This window comes from Fundulus heteroclitus, chromosome 17, assembly GCF_011125445.2.
Source record: "Fundulus heteroclitus isolate FHET01 chromosome 17, MU-UCD_Fhet_4.1, whole genome shotgun sequence".
Classification (NCBI taxonomy): domain Eukaryota; kingdom Metazoa; phylum Chordata; class Actinopteri; order Cyprinodontiformes; family Fundulidae; genus Fundulus; species Fundulus heteroclitus.
This window is the reverse complement of record NC_046377.1, coordinates 2,206,790-2,230,944: the sequence shown is the minus strand read 5'-3', so window position 1 is coordinate 2,230,944 and position 24,155 is coordinate 2,206,790. Positions and strand designations below refer to the sequence as shown.

The 24,155-nt window shown below is 44.4% G+C and overlaps 3 protein-coding genes across 4 annotated transcripts; 2 read left to right on the top strand and 1 right to left on the bottom strand.

Annotated features, from left to right (window-relative positions):
- The first annotated feature begins 2,113 nt into the window (after nt 1–2,113).
- On the top strand, nt 2,114–8,562 carry mapk12b (mitogen-activated protein kinase 12b). The gene is made up of 12 exons (XM_012867710.3): nt 2,114–2,578; nt 3,227–3,356; nt 3,872–3,930; nt 4,043–4,154; nt 4,256–4,285; nt 4,441–4,488; nt 4,584–4,698; nt 5,716–5,787; nt 7,103–7,182; nt 7,854–7,932; nt 8,024–8,197; nt 8,414–8,562. The coding sequence occupies exons 1-12, from the start codon at nt 2,454–2,456 to the stop codon at nt 8,476–8,478; spliced, it is 1,089 nt and encodes a 362-aa protein (XP_012723164.2). The 5' UTR covers nt 2,114–2,453; the 3' UTR covers nt 8,479–8,562.
- Nucleotides 8,563–10,109: 1,547 nt separating this feature from the next.
- On the bottom strand, nt 10,110–17,779 carry rpap3 (RNA polymerase II associated protein 3). Its single transcript, XM_012867758.3, has 16 exons — nt 17,286–17,779; nt 17,024–17,197; nt 16,818–16,922; nt 16,594–16,721; nt 15,949–16,070; nt 15,805–15,875; nt 15,597–15,725; nt 13,955–14,082; nt 13,715–13,836; nt 13,557–13,627; nt 13,373–13,465; nt 12,965–13,158; nt 12,423–12,600; nt 10,760–10,857; nt 10,544–10,644; nt 10,110–10,454 (listed from the first exon to the last, which is right to left on the bottom strand). The coding sequence occupies exons 1-16, from the start codon at nt 17,436–17,438 to the stop codon at nt 10,369–10,371; spliced, it is 1,953 nt and encodes a 650-aa protein (XP_012723212.2). The 5' UTR covers nt 17,439–17,779; the 3' UTR covers nt 10,110–10,368.
- A 1,280-nt stretch (nt 17,780–19,059) lies between these two features.
- On the top strand, nt 19,060–23,536 carry atp23 (ATP23 metallopeptidase and ATP synthase assembly factor homolog). 2 transcript variants are annotated; one of them, XM_036149104.1, is made up of 6 exons: nt 19,060–19,304; nt 19,528–19,573; nt 21,672–21,753; nt 21,845–21,982; nt 22,086–22,163; nt 22,248–23,536. In XM_036149104.1, the coding sequence occupies exons 1-6, from the start codon at nt 19,157–19,159 to the stop codon at nt 22,455–22,457; spliced, it is 702 nt and encodes a 233-aa protein (XP_036004997.1). In that variant the 5' UTR covers nt 19,060–19,156; the 3' UTR covers nt 22,458–23,536. The 2 variants fall into 2 exon arrangements, with proteins under 2 accessions (XP_036004997.1, XP_012723208.3); XM_012867754.3 differs by having other exon boundaries at nt 19,062–19,304; nt 22,086–22,169; nt 22,254–23,536.
- Nucleotides 23,537–24,155: the final 619 nt, after the last annotated feature.

Below are 24,155 nucleotides of genomic sequence, written 5' to 3'. Positions count from 1 at the left end.
TAAAATAGGGTATGACCACAGACAGGTGAAGCCAGTGCACTCAAACTCAAATCCCCGAGGGGTGTGTCCTGCAGCGTTTAGATGTGTCCCTTGTCCTACACACCTGAATCGGATGGCTAAACTACCTCACTAGCATGTCGTCAAGCTCTGCAGAGCGCTGCTAATGAGCTAATATTGGCGTTCGGTGTGTTGAAGCAGAGACACGTCAAGTTTCAGGACACTGGCCCTGGAGGACTGGAGCTTGAGACCAGTTTTAAGGGAATAATACATACTGCTTCTTCATCATGGCACCGGTTGGTGAGCGGAATATATTTAGCAGCACGAGATCATTTTATCTTCATAGCAGCAGGAGGAATGGCCAAGCCTAGAGATTTGAACAAGTTTGACCAGGGCTTAACGGCTATACAAGACAACCAGCACCTCCAAAACCACAGCTTTTCGTCAGTGGCCGTTGAGTGTGGTCCAAGGAAGGAACAGTGGCGACAAAGGTCATCGCCAACCAAGGATCAATAATGCATGTAACAAGTGAAGGCTGGCCGATGTGGTCTGACCTGACATACAAGCTACTGCTTCTCAAACTGCTGATCTAATAAAGAGGTAGCAAAGTGTCAACGTATACAACGCATCAATGTTTGTTACATATTGGATTGCATAGTTATAGACCAGTTACGGGTCCCATTTGGTTATACCGTTATGCCTGATCACTGTAATCTAGAATGACATTACATACCAATGGTGGTTTGTTAAATAATAGACCTGTTTTTGGTGGCTCCAGTTTCTTTTATCTGATAATGTGGTGTTTCTATTGTAGACCTCTGTAGTAATATAAATACTCTTCAAACTGTAACTATATTTTACCATATTTAATCTAAACGGCCTGCGACAGACTGGCGACCTGTCCAGGGTGTACCCCGCCTCTCGCCAATTGAAATGCTGGAGATGGGCACCAGCACACTTTGTGAACCCAGTAGGGATAAAGTGAGTAAGAAAATGGATGGATGGACGGATAATCTAAAAGGCAGAGGGATGTTTACAGCTTCAGTACTGGGTTCTCATAACAACACAATGCAACAGGTGCCTGAGAACTCCCTTTGTTCTCTCACACAGACATTAAATGTCCACCCATTCAGGGGCATGTAACAGTACATCAGTGTTCTGTTCATCTCATTGGTGGAGAAGATCATGCTGTAATGCAGACATGTCCTTGCTGACACATTTCCCCCTAAACAGTCATTCCGTCCAATCCAAGTATGTCAGACTCAGTGCCTCCAGAGTCCGTTTATCTGTCATTTACATGGTAAACACCTTTGCAGTCCACTCTCTGTAATCTCATAATCTCTAACAGGTGCATACCTTTTATGAAACACGTTTTTCTGGTAATAAAGAAACGTGTTACGCATTCTATACGTAGATTTGTTTGATGGTTTGAATCAAACGTAATGTAACAAATTAAAAGACTAACCCTCACTTGCACTTATTCCTCACCAGGAACGATGTGCTGTTAAATTGACACGTCAGCTTTCACTTCATATCTTCCTACAGCAGCTGTGTATTCACGTCTTCATACTTTAAACCAGGGGTCACAAACCTTTTTAGAAACTGAGAGCTACCGCATTGGTGTTGTGTCATACAAAGGGCTACCTGTACTGACCTTTGAACTGGAACAGTCAGAGTTAACTTTACCTTTATGTAAAATAATAAAATGTTTCATACCTTGTTGTAGATATCGTCATCTTTAAATCTATATTAATGCAAGTGTGATTAAACAAGAAGAGTAACGGAATAACATAAAGATTTGGTGGTGGATTGTGTTTTTTTTTTATTTTTTAGAAAAGGCTCATGGGCACCGTGTTTGTGAGCCCTGCTTCAAACAAATTAGTCACAAGAATCAGGTTTGTTTAAGTGAAATTCGTGGGAATTCTTGAATACGGATTTTTTTTAGAGGAATTTTCTGAAGAAGGCTCAGAGAACAACAACAAAATTTACACATGGACCACCTCTGAACAAGAAATTAATAACTTTCTTGAATTTATCCAGCAACAAAGAAGCCTATCTAGTGACTGGGATGTCTGATGGATGTCGCGGTCGCAGAACCTAAAGGTTTTTGTTCCAGTCTTCAGATGGGCAGATGTTCTGGGGCTTTCTCCCCCCACCATGGAGACACATTGTGGACACACCCAGAGACTGCCCTGGGCGACCAGGAGCCGTGCAAACAATAATGTGAAAGAGTAGCCGTGCTGGGGGTCTTTCTGCTCAGGGGGGGCGGGGCCCACACACACACACACACGCGCGCGCGCGCAAGCACGCATGCACGCAGTCAGCTGGTCCATCTGGAGGAATTTAGCGCAGCACCAAACAAACTCTGTAGTTCGGACGACAAACTTTGATCTGTTCCCATGAAAATTCCGGACCGGAGCCACATCCGCGCCTCGGCCTCCTGTCGTCGGTAGGGAATGGCCATCGCCGCGCGCTCCAGGACGGGCTTCTACCGGCACGAGGTGAACAGAACCGTGTGGGAGGTGCCGGAAAGGTACCGGGACTTGAAGCAGGTCGGAACCGGAGCCTACGGGACCGTGTGGTGAGTTGAGAAATGAAACAGCCTCTGGAGTTTGTGATGAAAAAATATGTTGCCTAATTTTGCACTTAATATCTTCTCTTGTTAAACCAAAGCGTTTCATCAGTATTGCACAAAATCAAAGAAATTACAAAGAAAAAGAAGTCTAGACGCTTAAACCGGAAGCGATACTAAAATAAATGGTGTATTTGATCCATACCCAAAAAGTGGTGCAGAAGAATATGTGTTTTAGTTTATTTAGCTCTTGTAGCTGCTGTTCTGATTCTTTTTCCACAGATATTCAGATTTATTGTTACGTCCAAGAGCTGCAGCCTTGGTCAGTTTATCACAGCTGGCCCTGCTGGGGCCCCTCTGCATTGTGTGAGAGGGCACAAGGGTCAACAAAGACACCCCCCTAACCCTTCATTGTTTACGAGAAGTCAAAGAGCCCAAGTTAAGTGCAGCGAATGCTCCACTACTCTGTCGAAGATCACCTTTTTTTCCCCACCACCACAAACACAGTCGCTTAGCGCAGAACGTTTCAGGGCTTGATGAATGACATTGGGAGAAGATCTTGAAGTAGACTCAAATCTTATCTTCCTGCTCAATAAAATAAATAATGATCTTTTTTATAACGGTGATGCTTTCATGTTTCCGTCCGTGTTAATCTAGTTCTGCTTGGGACCGCCGCACGGGGACACAGGTGGCCATCAAAAAGCTTCACCGGCCCTTCCAGTCCAGACTTTTTGCCAAAAGGGCCTACAGAGAGCTGCGACTCCTCAAGCACATGAAGCATGAAAATGTAGGAGTATTTCAGCTGCACTGTTTGTTGTTCAAAAATAGAAATAATAGTGACGTAGCAGAGTATAGTACAGTATAACACGAAAAAGAAAGGCACAGAGTAGTATACTGTCCCGTAATAGCTGATAGTATAGTGTAGCAACGTTTATTACAGTATAGTACAGTACAATGTGGTATAGTATAGCATAAAATAGTACATTATAGTATAGCATAGTATATTATGGTATAGTACAGTGTAGCATAGTTTACCATAGTGTGACACAAAGCTTAGTAATTGCAGTACAGGTTGGTATACTATAAGTCAGTGTGCATTGTATAACTAATAGTATTGTAAAGTATATTAAAGTGTAGGTGAATATAATAGAGTAGCATAGAATGAATGGGATATTCATTTCTAAGTATTCTAGTGCTGTGTAGTATAGTATAGTATACCATATTATGGTATACTATTAAATATCCTACAGTATGCTACATTAAAGCATAGTAAATTTGCTCCTTTTTTTTGGCCTTTAACAGGTGATTGGGCTGCTGGACGTTTTCACAGCTGAGATCTCTCTGGATCGGTTTCGAGATTTGTACGCTCCTCTGTTTTTTTTTTCCATTCCCTACCTCCCGTATTTTTTTTATTTTCTTTTTACTTTGTGTCTAAACGTCATCATCGTGATAGCGCTCTCCTTACACGCGCAGTTACCTGGTGATGCCGTTCATGGGCACCGACCTCGGCAAGCTGATGAAGATGGAGAGGCTGTCGGAGGATCGCGTCCAGTTTCTGGTTTATCAGATGCTGAGAGGCCTTAAGGTAAAGGCGGGGGGGGAAAAAAAGAGGAATCTAAACATCCTTTGTGGTTTTCTGGAGGCAGAGCTGATTTTTTCCCCCCCTTATCTTATTTCCCCCCCCAGTATATCCACTCAGCGGGGATCATCCACAGGGTGCGTGCAACTTTGACCTATCAAACCATAATCATGCACGGTCAACCTCATCTTCCTATGTTTAACATTTAGGCAGCACAAATTAAAATGCAAACACATTCTATATACTGTACGTTATAAAAAAAAATCAACATATATCATTTGTCATCCAACAGGACCTGAAACCAGGGAATTTAGCCATAAACCCTGATTGTGAGCTAAAGGTGATTCGGCTTTAAACACAGCTGCCTCGTCTTGATGTATTCACATGTGTATTATATAAAGTGTAACGCTGTGGCCGCCTTCCGTTCTGCTTTAGATCCTTGACTTTGGCTTGGCTCGGCAGGCCGACACGCAGATGACCGGTTACGTCGTGACGCGCTGGTACAGAGCACCGGAGGTTATCCTTAACTGGATGCACTACACGCAAACTGGTAAAGAAATATATACAGGACTGTCTCAGAAAATTAGAATATTGTGATAAAGTTCTTTATTTTCTGTAATGCAATTAAAAAACATGAAATGTCATACATTCTGGATTCATTACAAATCAACTGAAATATCGCAAGCCTTTTATTGTTTTAATATCGCTGATTATGGCTTACAGCTTAAGAAACCCAAATATCCTATCTGAAAATATTAGAATATCGTGAAAAAGTATACTAGTAGGCTATTCAACTAGTCACTTGAATCGTCTAATTAACTGGAAACACTGCAGGGTTTCCTGAGCCTTGAAAAACACTCAGCTTGGTTCAGTAAACTAAATCACAAGTATGGTAGTGGTTAAGAGACGACATAAGATTCTCACAGTAACTGGTGTACTGACCATGGCATTACTGTCCTTGATTGGCCTGCCAATTCCCTTGACCTGAACCCCATAGAGAATTTGTGGGCTATTGTGAAGAAGAAGCTGAAAGACACCAGAGCCAACAATGCAAATGAGCTAAAGGCCGCTATTGAAGCATCCTGGGCATCCATAACACCTCAGCAATGCCACAGGCTGATTGCCTCCATGCCACGCCGCATTGATGCAGTAATCTGTGCAAAAGCATTCCCAACCAAGTACTGAGTGCATTAATGGACATTTTCAAATGTTTGATTTTGTTTTGCTGTTATATATTTATTTTTTTTACTTGGTCTGAGGAAATATTCTAATATTTTGAGATAGGATTTTTGAGTTTTCTTCAGCTGTACGCCATAATCAGCGATATTAAAACAATAAAAGGCTTGTGATACTTCAGTTGATTTGTAATGAATCCAGAATGTATGACATTTCATGTTTTTTAATTGCATTACAGAAAATAAAGAACTTTATCACAATATTCAAATTTTCTGAGACAGTTCTGTATATATAAATAAATAAATCAATGGCATGGAACTGTGAATGAGTCTGAGAGGCATTTTTTACATCACACAGTGACTGAAAGCTATGCTTCTGCTTTGTATTGCAGTGGATATTTGGTCAGCGGGTTGCATCATGGCAGAGATGTTGCTGGGGAAACCTCTGTTCAAAGGAAACGACCGTATCCTTGGCTACCTGCTGTCAAGTTGCTCCGTTTCACTCGGTGTCATTTCCGTACTGTGTTTGAAAATGTCTCATGATTTGCAAGGGCAAAGGTTTGTTTTTAATCAAATCTATTAAAAATCCAGAATATACGTTAAATGCATCCTGTACTTTTGTCATCATTACGGTTGGAGGGCTTTGCCAAGGCCACTGATAAAATCCTAGCTTAACACAGACTGGTATGTTGCTGATACTCAGAAACTGAACTGTGAGGACTGGAGCGTATGGACTTACTGTAGAATTTTAACATGATTCTTCATAGCGTTCATTGTGATGATAAAAGCCCTACCAAGTCCAGTGCCGTCTTTTTGCCTCTAAACCAGGGGTGTCAAACTCATTTTGGTTGAGGGGCCGCATACAGCTTAAACTGATCTCAAGAGGGCCACACGAGTTAACTCATTGCAAGATTAAATAGAACTAATACATGTGGACTTGTTGTTGATTTTTATATTAAGTTAATTTCACTTTTACACAATATATTATGAATAACCTCAGCATTTTTAGGAAAAGTATGTGCAATTTCAACAATACTTTTACTCAGTTAAACATTTACTTGTGCATTATGCATAAGAACTGATCACAGTGATTGTACAATGTTGAAAAACATTTATTCACATTTTTTGGAACTTAAAAACACTGTCTTGCATGACAAAATACATCAAACAGATAAAAATTAAGAAATTATTTGAATTTTTCCACACCTGAAGCTTAATCTGCTAATTAAAACACAGCGGCCCTCGTGGACAATATAGGAACTGCATATTTTCAATTAAACAAAGTACATGTTTTTTTTCAATAATTGTTTTATCATTCTTTTCCTTTTATCTTGTCCACTTGGGAAAGTCAAATCTGATGAGCTCTTTCTGGCATCTTATTGCCACATTGCCAGACAGGACACTGGGAAAAAAAAAAAAAAAACTATAATAATAATGCATTTAGCCACAGGGCCGGACTAAATTGTTTGGCGGGCCGGATCCGGCCCACGGGCCGTATGTTTGACACCCCTGCTCTAAATGTATCACTGCATACAGTCTAAAGCATTATGTCTAAAGCTGTACACCAACTTGTTTGTATTCATGAACGTTTCATACCATACACCACACCGTTATCTGATAAGGTGTAAAATGGCTTCTGTAGGTGGAGAGGCTCTGGCTGCATGGCGGTTCAGCCTCCTCTCACTGATCCCTGTGTTGCTGCCGACCTGAGAGAACGCTGGACTACAGCCGATGATAAAGCGTATGCTGGCAGTGATTCTTAACCCTGTCCTCTGTCAGACCTGGACCAGCTAAGAGAAATCATGAAGGTTACAGGAACGCCGACTCCTGACTTTGTCCTCAAGCTCCAGAGTCAAGATGTAAGCTGTTTTCTGTCCTCTCTGTTGAGATTCAGATAATTAAAGCTGGGATAAAAACTTTTTTTCCCCCCAGCATACCATGGCTGGGGGAACCTCTGTAGCTCTTCCAAAGTTATCTGGGGTCCTCTCTCTCCCCCAGCATGTTGGTTCAGGTAGACCATCATGTCTTGGGAGGGTTGAAGTTGTGCCATCATTTATCTTTATCCTACTGCATACTGAGATTAAATAACACACAGATAGACTTCAATTACTAAATGAGCAACATTTGAAACTGAAGGAAGTTGGTTACACTGAAAATTTAAGGTTATAATATCAAACTAAGGAAGGCTGAATATCAAAGTTCCAAATCACACACTGCAAAAAGGAAACTAAAAGTAAAATTTTCTTGAAATTAGTGGATTTTTCCTTGATTTGAGCAGCTAAATAAGACTATTTGCCAATGGAATAAGAGTTTTGCACTTAAAATAAGAACAATTCACCTCCGTCATCTTATTTCAAGTGCTAAATATAAAATGATCTTATTTTAGGGGTAAAAATACTCATTCTACTGTTAAATAGTCTTATTTAGCTGCTCAAATCAAGGGAAAATACACACATTTTAAGATCATTTTACTTACTTTTAGTTCCCTTTTTGCAGTACCCTGACTCCTGTTTTCCGTCTACCTCAACAGGCCAGAAACTACATCAGAAGTTTACCAAAAGTGCCAAAGAAAGACTTGCACTCCGTTTTCTCCAAAGCCAGCTCCAACGGTACGTGAACTCTCTGATCGTCTCCAGCGCTGAAGCTTTTGGTTTCGCCGGCCTTCACGCGTCTCTGTGTTTACCCGTCTGTGCGCCGCAGCCGTGTGCGTCCTGGAAAAGATGCTCCTCCTCGACCCCGAGAGCAGGGCCAGCGCGTCCGAGGCCCTCGAGCTGCCGTTCTTCGGCGAGTTCAGGGATGTGGAGGAGGAGACGGAGGCGCTGCCGTACGACCAGACCGCGGACAACACAGAGCTGCCGCTGGAACAGTGGAAACGTGAGAGAGGAGGCTTTGGATTTTAGGAGGCAGTCGGATGTGGTTCATCCTTACATTCCTCATCAGTCTGCCTTGTGTCCAAATTAACTAGTAAATTAATTAGCTGCCTGTTTTGTAGTAAAGGAGGGTAAAAAAAAAAAAAAACAGAGTAACGCTTATTGTGTTACTGGTCTAAAATTAGGTGTAACAACCATCTTTTTCTTTGTGCGCACACAGGTCATACTTTCACAGAGATCCTGACCTTCAGGCCGCCCAGGGACTCAAAGGAAACACCGCTTTAAGACTCACAGATCTCCTTCTTTTATATCTTGTCTGTTAGTACTGATCCAAATTGTTTTCCTGTCAATAAACAGTGTTTGTTCTGATTTTTGACAATAATTTTGCTCATTTGTGGCTAATTTTTAACAGAAACTGGTCTTTGCATTTTTTCCCCCCGGCTTTAGGTATTATGTTACAAACAGTATTTGAAAAATAAAAGCCACCTTAATATAAAAAAGCAATATATAAAAACACAGTTCTGTCAAACCTCTTATAACCTCAAAGTATTTTAAAAGCCTATATACATATAAAGCATTCTTCTGTACGTCAGTAGTGAGAACTTGGGTTTTGATTAGCATACATTCTGAAATATGCTACCATAATAAGACTTGTGCACCATAGTACACCGGTTATTAGGTTAGATATGTAAGGTTTTCGACTGTTTAAACAGAGAGTTTTTAAAACATTGTATTTCCTTAAATATTTCAGATAATCAAACACTTTTATATTGAAAAATAGGTAAAAGATTATTTCATTTATGTGGGGGGAAAAAAGCTAATTTCAGTTTTACTAGTCACATTCAGGCCTAGATGCATCTATGAGTAAAAGAAAAACATAAAAAAAAAACACACACAAAAAAATACGTTCAATTAAATTATAAAATATGTTACACTATGACGATAAATATTCAATTATTTCTAAGATTTTAAAGTAAGTACATTTATTGGGTCATTTGAATGTTTCTGTGTTTATTTTTTATCGTGTTAGTTTCGATCCTCCATACATGACTGAACCTTGAACAATACTCAGATTTAATTTGAGGAGCATTTCATGAATTGGGGCATTTGCAAATATCAAGGATTTTTATTTATTAATATGCATATAGAAAAGTTCTCCCTCAACCACAGGTTTGGGTATTTATTTCACAAACTGTTGCCTCTCAGCGCTCAATGTGCGGCTCATTATTTCTTCACAAAACTTCTACCCTATGAGTCAGCTTATGAAACATCTGCTGCTGTTAGCGGGGGCACTAAACAGATGGCAGGTGGACCTGGAAAGTATATGCATTATATCCAAAACAGCTTTCCATACTCATAACCTCTGGGTTTGGCTGCAGGCTGCAACATGATGCTAGGGTGCTGCGCTAGCATCAGACCAGCTAGTCTGCTGAATCAGGTTTAAACTGCAGGAATCAGACTGTTTTAGGGTGTATTGACAACATATGGCAGGGGTCACCAACCTTTTTGAAACAGCTACTTCATTGGTGTTGTGTCATACGAAGGGCTACCTGTGCTGACTTCGAACTGGAAGAGTTGGCATTCACCTTAAATTTATGTAAAATTGTCATTTTTAAATCTACATGACTGCAAGTGTGACTAAACTGGAAGGGTAACAGAATAAAATAGCTTTTGATGCAGCTCACTGGTGGATTGGGCTTTTTTTTTTTTTCTTTTAAGAACAGGCCCGTGGGCCCCACATGTGGTCCTCGGGGGCTACTTGGTGCCCACGGGCCCCATGTTGGTGACCCCTGACATATAGAAATTGTATCTTCTGACCTATCTTCAGAAGTTCCACTATGTAAAAAATACAAAAATGAAAAAAAATCTGTGAAACAACTTACAAAATCGGAGTTAGAAACTAAAACACCCACTTCAAAAAATGCCATTTGTTTTATTTGGTTAAGTGAAGCCTTATCAGTTCAGCAAAGGTCTGGGTTTATTTAGCAGGTTGAAGAACCGGTGGAACATTCAAAGAGAGCTGAGTGCCTTCATACTAGCGCCCTTTATTCTTCTTCCGGTGCATTAAAGATGATATAAGATGGAAAGTTGCCCTTCTGGAATCCGAAGATCAGCGGACACAAAGAAAAGACACCAAAAGTGGCTTTGATGTCTCAACAGTTGGCTCCCAGCCCATCATACGCCGTACTTCTTCTGCAAGACCGCCACGGACGACTGGTCGAGCTCGGCTTGGAGAAGGAAGTCAAACAAGTCCTTAAGAACTGGGAGGAGAAAAACACAGGATTTTTTTTTTTTGGGTAATTACATTTTGTGAGGGAAAAATAACAGCATGTGTGTTGAGCTGCAGCACCTTTCTTCTCCTGCGCAGACATGAACATGACGGCCATGTGGAAGCGCCCCACGCTCGCCAGACTGTCGAGGGTCTCCAAGATGGAGGCCGGAGATTCATTCCTGCAGGGGAGTTCATGCTGTTATGCTGCTCAGAATAAGCCAGTCTTGCCCGTTCTACGGACTGAATCAATAAAACCAGCTCAGCTTTAACGTTTGGTTCTCCTAAGGTGCTTACTGTATGAAGAAATCCCGCAGGGTTCTCAGGATCTGATTGAGGAGGTCTGGTTCAAGCGAGTTCTTGAAAATTTGGCTGTACGCTGCAGGACTGACTTGCTGCCAACGAGGAAGAGAAACTAAGTTAAGAGGACGCCTAACAAGGACAGAAGCTTTTAGCATCCAAAAGCTTTCCAGAACGTACTTTTAGTCAGATAAAAATAAAACAACTAATGCTACTTTCACACAAATCACAAATAAAACCTTTATTTTGCCCATATGGGACCCATATACCGTATTTTTCGGACTATAAAATCACACTTTTTCATAGCTTGGCCGATCATGCGACTTATGGTCATGTGCGACTTATATATCAACTTTAAATGGTAAATCATACTGAACTACATGAACCAAGTAGTAAACATTACCGTCTAATAGCCACAAGAGGGCACTCTAGGCTTATAGAATCTTATGTGCTGCTCCTGTACCACTTCAAAATGATTTAAAACATTAGCTTATAAACAACAAACACACGTGCATATGTTGGTTCACTGTTTCAGTATGCATTTATGCAGTGAAGAGTTGCGCGGTGCAGTTCCAAGGAAACAGACCGAGACAGAATCCTGTTATCGGCTAGCGCTAGCTTACAGCTTTGTTGTACAGGAGGTTTACACCTTCGCTGATGCACGTCAGCTTTATGTTGCGCTCAAACATCAGTGTCCTACTGTTAGCTTAGCACGTAGCACCGTTACGCTCATGGTCTAATTTCAGCGTAATTAGACCGAAATGCTCTGACGAGAACTTTCAGGTTAGGAGTTGGTGGCTTGTTATGCTAATTTACCTCATTCATCCTCCCAGGTATGTTCCATATTATTCAGCCCATTGTGGATGCAGCTGTGCAATTGAATAAGTTGCCTTATCAGATTAAATGGCAGTTTTTAGTCTTGGATTGTGTGAAATAAACTTCTTAATAAATGTGACTTATAGTCCTGTGCAACTTATATGTTTTTTTTCCTCTTTATGACGCATTTTTTGACTGACACAACTTGTATTCGGAGCGACTTATAGTCTGAAAAATACGGTACTACGGTGTGAACGGCCAATTCCCCAAAGAAGGATCCGATTTGTGCCGCATCCTTATGGTACTGAACCGGATATCTTTTTCAAAGCGTCCGCAGCCTGAGCGGTCATGTCGCATTTCATCCCTCCTTTATGTCCCTGTCCTGGTTCCAACCACACATCCAGACATCTCTACAGCCGCAGCAGTCACGGCTCCACAAAAAGCCCGTTAATAGCCGGGCTTTCTTTTCTTACCCTTCATGGCCGTGCTATGAAGTGGTCTTGATATTCTTGGCTCCCATTGCTCAACAACTTCATATTAACACGGAGACGGCAACATCCGCTGTTACGTTTTTTCCTTTCTTTTTTAAACGCAGCTACACTGAACACCTCTAGTGACAATCACATCCGTTGTTACTTCTATAAACAGTTCTGCGTGACTTCTACTTTCTCCTGTTATTGGGCCACGCTGGTCGCTTTGGGGTCTTAACCATTCTGATGACGGTTGCATTTATTTAGTAGAATAAACGACCACGCAAAAAAAGTTATAAATCAAGACCTGCAGTGTGAACGTAGCCAAAGAGTGGCGCCACCATCGCTGAAGGGAATGGAAACTGAAAGCTCACCCTGAGGTATCGGTAAACCGCCTCCGGCTGGTGTCGGATCTTTCGGAGGTCCGACTCCAGCTGGAAGCTGTTGGCGGGGGCGGGAGGCACGTCCGTCTGCGCGGACGGGGTTAAAGTCGGGGCTTCTGGTGCCTGAACGGTTTCCTCCTGTGCTGGCTGGCGGGAGTCTCTGCGGGAGCTAGAACAGAGCATTAATGGACATGTTGATAGGGAGAAGTTTAAAGCGGGATAGGATTATAAAGCAATAAGCCGCTGCAGAGGAGCACAGCTCAGGTGGGAACGACTGTTAGCCATGCAGCAACAAATCTGGCCTTTACGGAGGACTGGCTGGACAAAAGCCGTAAGGAGCCCTGCTTGCAGGCCATGTAAGGGCAGGAAAGAGGTACCCTGAACACACCATCCCCATGTTAAAGCATGGCGGCGGCAGCATCGTGCTACGGGAATAATTACCAGCTGATGCCAGAGGTAAGTGGGTTAACGGTCACAGAATATATTTTAGCAGCAAATATTTCATTTAGTCAGCTACCGCGTGTAAAAACTACCAGTCAGTCGTCTGTGACGGGGCTCCTGCTATCTCCTCGATTTTGATCATCTTGGCGCTGGGCGACGAGGACAGCGGGGAGGATCCGTCCTCGGTCTTCCTCTCTACTTCCTGGATTAACGGCGGAGCTGCTCCCTCTGCCGGCGCCGGCAGCTCCCCGCTGATCTCCTGGATGTCCATCCTCCTCAGAGGTTTCTGAAGACCAGAAGAGAAGCTTTGACAAACGGCCGCTGTCACAGCAGGCGAGAGCCAGACGTTTAGTTGAGTGGATGAGCGAGGTCCTCTGCTGGTGGAGTGACGTTACAGCGCCTGAGGAGGGCCTGTCTAAATGCACCTAAACTGTTCTAGCAGAACTATTGCTGACTCCTATAGAGCAGGAATGGGTTTAGAAGTGAGGTCTGCAACTCACGGCTGAGCGCAGATGTTCTGGTTTGTCTACGGGTTGGACCGTCCTCCTCTGCGAGCTGTCCCCGGTCTGCAGAGCGCCACCCGAGCTCGGATCCTGGAGGATTCCAAAAAAGTTAGTCGATCAATCGAGCGAGGGGATCTCTCCTCGGAGCTGCGAGGAAAAACACGGGATGGCGTTGACGTACGGTCTGGAGTTTCTGGAGCTCATTGAGGGCCTGCTTATTCCCTGGTTCCAGCTGTAGCAGCTGCTGAAAATCTGACAGAGCCAGGTACAGTTCAGGAAATACCACAGATAGACAGGGTTAACAGCTGATGTGTGATGGTTCTGGGAGGTGTGCAGCACCTTCTTTGGCCTCCTGCAGCTTCCTGAGCGCCAGCCTGGCCGTGCCGCGGCGGGCGAAAGCCTTGGAGTAAGTGTTATCCAGGGAGATGGCCGTGGTACAGTCCTCCTCTGCTTCTTTGTACCTGCAGCAGGAAAGACGGACATGGTCTGACACGAGCATCCCGCTAACGCGTGTTTGACAAAGCGAGAAAGGCTCTCTGAAAGTTTCCTCCGGGGCCAAAGTGGCCCCAGCGTTTTTACTTCTCCAGCTTGAGGAAGGCCATGGCTCTGTTGGCCGGCAGGAGGACGTTGGTGGCGTCCGCCTCCATTCCTTTACTGTAGCATTCCACCGCCGCTTCGTACTTCCCTTCCTTGAAGTAAGCGTTTCCCTGAAAGGCAGAGAGCTCGGCTCAGCTTTAGGAGCAACCGGTGGTGCAGAGAGAAAAAAAAAAGACCCAGGGGCCAAAACGCGTCCGGTGTCGTGCCAAACGACTCATCCCCAGCAGAATGTGCATCCCCTGCTTCAGGAGAGTGCTTGAAATTAATAAAACTTGTGAAGTCTAAATGTTTTTAAACATTACATTCTAATAAAATGAAATAGATATTTTTTAAACTACTCATATATTGTTCTATTTTTAAAAGCGACATATCTCGTTTTCTTAATATCTCTATATGGTTCTTGGTTGAATTAAAATCTTATTAGATCTGATCATTTTGGCTGTACCTTTTATTCAGTGTTCATTTGATCACACGTGAAATCCGCTTTATATGATCCATTCATGCGGGTCTAGCTACCAAAAAAGAAAAAGAAAAAAGACGAACAAGTAGACAGCTGTGATGGACTCGGGAAGGTGGATTTTTGGTTTCAGCAGAGAAACATGAGACAATCTAATAACATAAAGCTAATATTTTGGTGACACATCTGGAAATGACCACAGAGCCGTTTTCTTTCCCAGAACGTCTTATATTGAGCGATTTTAACCAACATAACAATCCCTTATGATCGCACTAACAAGTGTTACATTTTCAGTTTTAACCCACTAACTGAACGATAATGTAACGACACCATTGCTATATTCTGTTAAGAAAAGTAAAACATCTTCATTTCCACGCCTAATAGGTTGGAAATGAGGCGGAGTTGACTGGATTTATTCTTCCAGTTGAACACGCTGTCAGTTCCAGACGCATGGGAAACAAATTCTGACGGGGATGAGTCGTTTGGCACGACACCACTGAGCTATATAATACACTGGAGTGCTGATTTTGCCGACAAACTGAAGTCACTGGCCGCCATCTTGCTCCTCCCTACTCTCACAGAATCCCATAGGATTTGGTTGCAACAACAAGCAGTTTTCTGGCTAAGTGAAAACGTTTCACAGGTAATTCTACAGTCAGTGGATGTACTAACACTATCAACTACTAGGAAATTAGGTGCTGAAATATTTCACATGTTATTCATATTAAATATATATGTATGTATATATAAGTATGTGTATATGTATATATGTATATATATGTGCACATATATGTAAATATATGTTTTTGTACATTGTTATTTATATATTTATAAATGTTAAACATATATATTTAAATGAATAAAATGCAAAATATTTCAGCACATGACTTTCTCAGTACTTGATATTTTTAGAACATAACATAAAAGTATATGGCATTTGACATTTTAAAAGTCTTAAGTCCCCATTGAACATGAGAAAATCCTCGTTATTCGATGCTGTAGCGCACATATTCCCTAGTTACTGGGGGGAAATAGGGAGTACCAATATGGCGGCTGGTGGCTTCAAAGTGACTCATTCAAACAGACGGTGATTAGCACTCCAGTGTATTATATAGCTCAGTGCACGACACCGGTTCCGGTAGCGGTTAGAAACCAGGCCAGGCTTACCCTGTCCTTCTGCACGGCTGCTTCCTGTCTTCTCTGCTGCTCTTCCAGCCGCCTCTGTTGGTCGGGGTCGCCTACGGAAGCCTCCGCGGGTTGGCCTTCTGGAGTTGGGGCGTCGCGCTGGCCGAGGACCTGAACCGGCCAGAACCTCGGTTAAAGAGAGGACCACCACGCCCCTCTCTAAACGCACAGAACCCGAGCGGCCACCCACCTGCTTGATTTTCTCCACCTCCGTCTGCGCCTCCGCGTTGCTCGGCTCCAGCTTGAGGACCGTCTCGTAATCTGTTCAGAGGCATCGGCTCAGGGGCGGACCGGGCTAAACGGAGCGTCGCTTTGGAAGCCGCTTCCTTCCTACCTTCCAGCGCGGATTCCGGTCTCTGCAGGGCGAGGCGAGCGGCTCCCCTCCGGGCGTACGCCTTGGCGTAGCCGGCGTCCAGCGCCACGGCCAGGTTGCAGTCCGACTCCGCCACGGCGTACCTGTGCAGGACAGCAGACGAGGGGGGCGCGTTCAGCTGCCTCGCGCCCACGAACTCTCGCCGCGAGTTCGTGGGCGCGAGGCCGACACAGAGCAGCGGAGCTCAGTCCTGTCTAACAAAGAGCGCCGTCTAGACGGGACGTCGGCGCCGACTTTGACCGGGCCGTACCGACCCAAACCGGCTCCGTGCTCACGAGCCTCCCTGTCACTCGCTGGCATGGAGCGTTCCGCACCATGACGCTGCCACTACAGTGTCTCGCGACCTTCAGTCTCCTGCTTGGCTTTACGGTGTCTCGCGGCTTCCTTCCTGGCACCTGTTCTCCGCCGGAACCAGAACCAACTGCATTTATGCCAAGAACTGGTTGCGTTTCTGGCCGTAAGAATAAAAAGGGCTATTGATTTTCCTCTTTAATCTCGCTTTGTAAACTCGTATATATATTATTTTCCTTCTCCTTCGCAGCTATGCGCTACTCTGAGTCGGCCTGTGGCCTAAAATCCAGCGGCTTGGGGGCGAGCTGCACTGACTTTTTCAGTCTGAAGAAGGCTGTGGCTCTATTGGTGGGCAACACAGGGTTGTACGGGTCTGCCTCCATCCCTCTGGTGTAGCACTCGATGGCGTCGTCGTACTTCCCCTCTTTAAAGAACCTGTTACCCTGGGGAGGGGGAGAGAAAGCATCCGCTGTCATTCAACTCCCTCTCTCTCTCTCTCTTTTTTTTTTTGTCCAAGCACAACTGAAGCGTTATATTACGTTCTCCTTCTCGGCCAGCGCCTTCTCCCTGTCGACCTCCTCCGAGTCGGACTCGTTGGACTCGGCGGGGACCTCCTCCTTGTCCACTTCTGCCAGGGCTTTGTCCTGCCGACAGAGGTGGGAGAGCAGAAGCTGAGGTGCAGCCGCCGCTCGCGTCCTCAAGTCAAACACAGATTCTGGTACTTTCAGGGTCGGCGGAGGGTTACCACGTCAAACTTGTCCCACGATGGATAATCATAGGATCTGAGCCTGGAAGCCACTCTGGGCTCCTCCGCTTTTGTGTCGCCAGCAGCAGCAGGAGCAGCAGCAGGCTCCTTCTTCTTCCTCCTTTCGCTCCTCTTGGTTTTGTGGTCTTTATTCCGGACAGGGGGGAGTGTTTTCTGCAACACACATAGACAACAAGCAGCTCGTTAGCACCATCGGAACCGCCTGAAGGTCCACCGTGTGCTCCACAGCAGGGCCGTATACCGGGACCTCCTGGACTCGTCCAGTCCTCAGCTCCTCGTCCTTCCTCCTGATGTCCGCCTCCCAGGTGTCCAGCTCCCGCATGAAGCTGTGAAGATCCTCGGCGTTCTGCCTCATCTGGAGCTGCAGCTCCACGGCTCTGTTTCCCCCGGACATGCTACACCACCATTCGTTTTTTTTTTGTCTCTGACTGCTCTGTAGTCTTCAGGTCCAGGCAACGGAAGCAGCCTCGCTTTAAAAAAAAAAAACACGTTGCGGGGCTCCTACCTGCTAGCCGCTTAGCGACACGGAAGCGTTATTGGGTGAAATGAGGACGAGTAGAACCACAGACAGAACTGTTCTCCCACCGGGACGTTCTGAAGTACCTGCCGCTCTCCTTCCGGGGCCTCGGGTCGCTCGTAGTTACCGCTCACGTGAGATAAACACTACGAAACGTGTCGCTATTCACCACTTTCTGTTTACGTGCGGAGCCATGACAGCGGAGTACCGGCAGCCTTTGCTGCTCTGCGTACGCACGACGTAAACAAAGATCGTCTATTGCAACATGTATCTCCGTTCAGCAAAAAAAAAAAAATAAAAATAAAAATAAATAAATAAATAAATAAATAAAAAAAAAAAAAAAAAAAAAAAAAAAAAAAAAATATATATATATATATATATATATATATATATATATATATATATATATATATATATATATATATATATATATATATATAAGGAAGCAGGAGTTTATCCGTTATGCTCAGGCTCACACATTTTCGTCAGAGGTAATGACTGTCCAGCATCTGACGATGAAAAAGAAACCGCATCGCGTGCAGTCCTTAACGGTCAGCCGGTGAAGAACCCGGGTAAGAGAGATGGCGAAACGGTGGAGGTGGAGTTAAATGTAGGAACACGCATTTTTCCCCAATGGTCCTTTAACTAGTTACCACATAATTAGTAATTAAATATAAAGTACCACCAATGATGGCCTTACACAACCTGAGAATTTATCACATTCTTAAAATGATTTGACTTTATTAATTTTACATTGGCAACAAAACAACTGTTTATATTTATATGTCAGACCACAAAGGCATAAATATCATCTCAGAAGTGAGGGGGACATAGTTTTTTAAAGGTCTATTGAGTGATTTAGTATCCCCTCTCTTTCGGCCGCTCCTCTCCTTAGTGCCTAAGGAACCACATAATCGCCAACAGGTCAGTACAGCACTGGGGGATCAACTTAAGTTATTTAAAATAACAAATTCTAAAGTTTTAGTTGCTAAATACTAGGTGAGTTAACACAATTACCCTCTGACATCTACAGGACAAGTAGCCAGATCAGAAGGCGTCAAACTAAAGCACTGGACATGAGATGTTTGGTGGGGGAAAAAAAAAAAAACAATAAAAAAAACAACATTTATGTAGGCAATGGTCTGTAGTCATTAGCTTACAGGCATCGTAAGGAAATGTTATAAATTCCATTTGCATGAGGCGGACGAGATATGCCCACGCCAGACAGCCACACAAGCCAACTGGGTAGCCTCCATTGAAGTAAGTCAGTTTGAGACTGTAAGCCACCACCCCTCCCCGGCGCACCGGCGTCTCCCCGGATAGTAAATGATGCGAGTCCACGCTAACGAAATGAAACAGAAAAAAAATTTTTTTTATATTTTCGGAAAATAACCGAAAATACTTTCACAAAGGGACCCATAAACTAATATTTCAAGCATTTTTTTTTATTATCTGAAAAATTACATCAATCAACGGTGACCGCGGAACCCTAACCACGTGACCCAGACACCCCAGCAGTGACCTCTCCTCCTGTTTAGCTAGCGGTGGAGAAGCCAGCCCAGCGAACCTGTGCTGACATTCCCACCTCCGGTACCATGGATCAGGCCAAGCAAGAAGAAGACTATGGATATGGTCACTACCCGGCCAGAAACACGGCGAAGCCCAAGATGTCCCTACTCAGAGAGAGCCTGGGGACAAAGAACCACAAGTGTCAGTTCATGTTGACGCTCGCCATAGAAACCAGTGAGTATCGATGATCGCTAATGCAGCATTTCCCAGGCAAAAAAAAAAAAAAAGCCACCCGATCTGCTGACGCGTGAGATGTGCTTGTAAGTTGAAGGCATGAGCAGGGAGTGTGTGACTGCAGCCGTCAGCTCACCTGGCTGGGACTGCTTGGTGTGTTCAGCTAAAGCTAAAGCTAAAGCTAGCTCCTCTCTCTCTCTCTGTCTCTCTGTGTCCCTGTCAGGTCCCTATGCCCAACTCCTCCTTAGTGCCATGAAGAGCTCCGGCTGGTACGTTGGATCTTGAACCCGGACCCGGCATGCCTCCTCAAGGCAAACTGTAGCAGAATATGTACAGATGGGAATGTGACCTCTGCTGTTCAAAAAAAAAAAAAAGAAATTCACACTAGTTTGGTTGAACTGTAACTTTAAACTGAGGTTGTACTACTCCAAAGCAATCGCTGATGGAGGGTCTTGCCCACGTGGGTCCAAGAGGGCCCACAGCATGATACTGCTGCCACCTTGTTTTTAAACATGCGGGGTAGCAGAGTTCATTTGAAACCAGAGGGATCCTGATCGGGGCTGGACGATATAGAAAAAAAAATCAATAAAATCTAAATCGTATTGATCGATATCGATAATTGACAATTTCAAAACATATATTTTAAGTGCAGCCCCTTAATTACCTATTTTTAGACACAGGACACACAACCTTGGGGCTTGGTGATGGAGCATTCCTTGGTCTGTGTTTATTTTTTATTTATTTTATTCATTTGTTTGACAGGGACAGTGTACACTAATTAGCATTGCTGCAAATGCACCAGAATTAGCCAAAAGGCTATTTAGGCTGGAATGTAAAAGGAAGGAAAACTGATCTATTTAACTTTTTATTTACCCTTTTTTTTTTCTATCATCGATATATGTCTAGCGATCGATATATATATATATTGTTGTTGAATTATCGTCCAGCCCTACGCTATCTCTGCAAAACAATTAACTTACAAGTACACCATAAAGCTGAAGTTCAGTGCATCCACCTCTGATCAAACTCAACCCTTTATTCAACCGACTTTTTACCAAAACTTCAAGTTTTTTCAAAAGAACCTGTGCTCTTTGAAGGGGGCGGGGCTTGCTGACGGCACTGCGTTTGTGATTGGTTGGGAGGATGTAATGACTGTGGTATTAACCTGCATGGCTAGATTGCAAAAGGAAGGAAAACTGATCTATTGAACTTTTTATTGACCTTTATTTTTCTTCTGTCATCAATATACGTCTAGCGATGGGTATATATTGTTGTTGAAATATTGCCCAGCCCTAATCCCGATGTCTCGGCTAAATGTGACTTTAGTTAACTGATGCGAAAATTTGTCCCCCCCCACCTCTTTATTATACGATGTCAACCTCTGCACAGTTCACCGATAGATTCCATTTTTCTTTTTATAATTTATTAATCCTCGCCAGGATACACCCACACAGGCCTGACGCGTGATGCCACTCCCCACCGTGGGATGCCATTCCTAAAGCCACAAAACATCCACCTCAAGCCGTCTGAAAACATATTTTCTCCGCAAGAATATTCACTTGTCTTTGTTGAACTGCTTACTGACAGCTGTGTTTTTCATCAATGCCTCCATCCTATCATGGCGCTCCCTTCCCTGTTACTTAGCTACGGAGCCAAACGGATGCCAACCTCGGCTTGGTGCAGCGTGAGCGTCCTGTAGCCTTCAGTTCATTTAGATCAGAGGTGCATGCACTGAACTTTATGGTGTACTTGTAAGTTAATTGTTTTTGCAGTGATAGCGTAGGGCTGGATGATAATTCAGTAACAATTTATATCGATTGATAGACAAATATCGATGATGGGGGGGGGGGGGGGGGGGGGGTCAATAAAAAGTAAAATAGAGCAGTTTTCCTTCCTTTTACATTCCAGCCTATCATGTAGGTTAATAATACAGTCATAACATCCTCCCAACCAATCACAAACGCAGACCCAGTAATGCTCCGCTCCCTTCAAAGAGTTCAGAGAGCACATGTTCTTTTTAATTTTTTAAATACTTGCAGTTTTGGTATAAAGTTGGTTGAATAAAGGGTTGAGTTGGAATTCAGCGTTTGTGTGTTCTGTATCTACAAATAGGTCGCTAAGCAACAGCATAAAACGGCCAGGGCTGCGCTTAAAATACATATTTTGAGTTTGTTGATAATTATCGATATCAATCAATATGATTCCGATTTTATCGATGTGCTATTTTTCTATATCGCCCAGCCCTATGACGCTTGGTTTTAAAATGGTACATGTTGCTCAGACGCAGCCAACGAGGCCCAGATCCTGATACTGTCACCTCTGTGTTTGACGCTTCAAACGTGTCCCTTTTTTTTCCCATGTGAACAGCGAGGTATTTAGAGACAGGCATTTCTCCTGCGAGGACTGCGACGGGACGGTCAGCGGCGGCTTTGACGCCGCCTCCTCACAGGTAGGCCAGTAACGACCGCGGTTGTAGGGGAAGCTACGCAGCTCGAGGTTCCTCTCTCTCTCTTAGCGTAACAATCTCGTCCTTCTGCCAGATTGTTTTGTGCCAAAACAACATCCACCAGCAGTCCCACATGAACCGGGTCGTCACCCACGAGCTTATCCATGCGTTTGACCACTGCCGGGCCCACGTGGACTGGTTCAACAACTTCAGACACCTAGCCTGTTCCGAGGTGGGTCACCGGCGTCTTGCAGACAAGCGAGGGGCTTCGTCTGTAGCCGCCTACTTGGCATGTCTGCAAAGTGGAGCTTCACGGTCTCTGGTTGTGTCTTTAGATCCGAGCAGCTAACCTCAGCGGAGACTGCGCCTTCAGGACCGAGCTCTCCAGATTCAACTTTGGCCTAAAGGAGCATCAACAAGTACGTAAAGCCGGGCTAAACGTCCTAATCGTTAGATCCGTGTTTCCAGTCCGTCACCCACGTCCTTTCGCTGTCGTCCAGCAGGAGTGTGTCCGCAGCCGCGCCCTGCGCTCCATCCAGGCCGTGCGGAAAATCAGCCACGAGGAGGCGCAGAAAATCGTCGACGAGGTCTTCCCCTCGTGCTTCAACGACCACGCCCCCTTCGGCCGCATCCCGCACGGCAAGAAGGACGCCAAGTTCGCCTACAGGGAATTCGTGAAAAGGGATCGGTATTACGCGAGCCTTTAGCGCTCGTCGTGACGGGGGGCTCCCCCCGCGGGCGCTCCGGTAACATCGCCCCACCGACGGCCGGGGGGTCAGGATCCCTCAGACCGGGGAGAAGTAAATGACTGAGTTAAAACGTTTGTCGGCCCCTTTTAGAGGGAACATTCAGGAGCCCTTTTCACACATTGGTTTCGCCTTCTCGGCGTCACGGAACGCTTTAAAGGGGCTAAAGGCGTTCCTGGTTGGGGATTCACGCAGACCGGACCCAGGAGGTTCCGTGAAGGACCTCCATCGGTGCTCAAAGCAGCCTCCACCCCAGTTGTCATCCCAGTTTCCCCACGCCTGAGCCCGGGAGGTCATGTGTGAAAAGGGCCGGGGATCATCACGTGCTTTCGGACAGCGAGTCGAAACGAGAGCAACAACACATTTCATTTTTTTTCCTGCGGCGCTCTCGCCCCCCGTGTGAAGAGATCGCATTGACCAATCCTGTACTTCGGGGGGTTGAAAGTGAAACGAGGCGACGATATCTTCTTTCCTTTTTGTTGTTTCGCCGGATCAATAGGCGGAACCCGATAAGAGATTTCCCTTTTTCGTCTCTCAGGTTTTGCAGTGAAAGTTCTGGATTGAAAAGCGTAATGAAACCAGATCTTTACGCGCGGCGTATAAAAAGGTACATGACGTTTGCTTCTCTCTGTCGGACATTAAATAAGACTAAACCCTCCCTGTTTTAGGTCACTGGGAATACATTGTATTTACATGTCCTTCTAAACTGTAGAATTTGGGGTCCTTTCCATAAACCCAATATGCCTAATATTTGGCTGGAATCTTGGCCCATTACTTCTGACTGAGCTGGAGGAACTGATTCAGGTTTGTCAGTCGGCCTCATCTCACACAGCCTGTTCTGCTCAGCTCTTAAACTTCCTTTGGGACCGTGATCAGAGCTTTGTGATGGCCCGTACCAAACGTTGACTTTGTCGTCCTTAAGCCACTTTGTAACTGATTTGGTGGTACGCTTCGGGGGTCATTGTCCATTTGGGAGACCCATATGTGTCGAAGCTTCAGCTTCCACCTGTCCTGTGAAGTGCACCGGTCCCTCGTGCAGCGAAAAAAAACCACACAGCATGACATATCCTCCAAGTTTAAAAATGCTGATTAAGGCCAAACCCTTCAGGTCTAGTTTCATCCGAACACAAATGAAGCTTTGTGTTTCAGAGTATATTCACAAACCGTGATGTCTCTGCATGTTGCTTTTAAAGTAATGGCTCCCTCTTTGCCATGTGGCCTCTGAGGACTTATTTCTGTGTTGCTGTAGACAACATCAACAGATGTGCCTCCATTTAACTCTGATGATTTGATCAGAAGCATACCGAGGCATAGTGTATGTAAACTTCTGGATTTGACGAAAGCGATGGAAGAATTTGCAAAATTTTGTGGCTTTTTAGCAAACGGAAATAATTTAGGCCAACCTAGCTGACCTAAAACTGGAGATATTGATGCTGATTAAATGTCGGAGAGCAAAAAAAATGTATTCTTCTATAGAGCGTATGTAAAGGTTTGGTTTCAACAGCTGTTATACCTTCCGGCTGTTCTGGTTGCCGCAATGACCTCAACACAAATCTGTAAACTAAAGATGAGTGTGCTGTCTATTAACACATTGTATCAAATTTTAATTAAAGGTTGATTTTCTGATTCTGTAACAGCATTTTTTTTTCTGGGTTCCAT

Coding starts and splice junctions, on each gene's coding strand:
- mapk12b (XM_012867710.3), top strand. CDS start 2,454: ATGGCCATCGCCGCGCGCTCCAGGACGGGCTTCTACCGGCACGAGGTG. Junction 4,489..4,583: donor ACCCTGATTGTGAGCTAAAG/GTGATTCGGCTT, acceptor GTTCTGCTTTAG/ATCCTTGACTTTGGCTTGGC. Junction 7,933..8,023: donor CTCCAAAGCCAGCTCCAACG/GTACGTGAACTC, acceptor TGTGCGCCGCAG/CCGTGTGCGTCCTGGAAAAG.
- atp23 (XM_036149104.1), top strand. CDS start 19,157: ATGGATCAGGCCAAGCAAGAAGAAGACTATGGATATGGTCACTACCCG. Junction 19,305..19,527: donor GACGCTCGCCATAGAAACCA/GTGAGTATCGAT, acceptor TGTCCCTGTCAG/GTCCCTATGCCCAACTCCTC. Junction 22,164..22,247: donor ACTTTGGCCTAAAGGAGCAT/CAACAAGTACGT, acceptor TTCGCTGTCGTC/CAGCAGGAGTGTGTCCGCAG.
- rpap3 (XM_012867758.3), bottom strand. CDS start 17,438: ATGTCCGGGGGAAACAGAGCCGTGGAGCTGCAGCTCCAGATGAGGCAG. Junction 17,198..17,285: donor GACGAGTCCAGGAGGTCCCG/GTATACGGCCCT, acceptor TGTGTGTTGCAG/AAAACACTCCCCCCTGTCCG. Junction 12,601..12,964: donor CCGTCACAGACGACTGACTG/GTAGTTTTTACA, acceptor GCTCTGTTCTAG/CTCCCGCAGAGACTCCCGCC.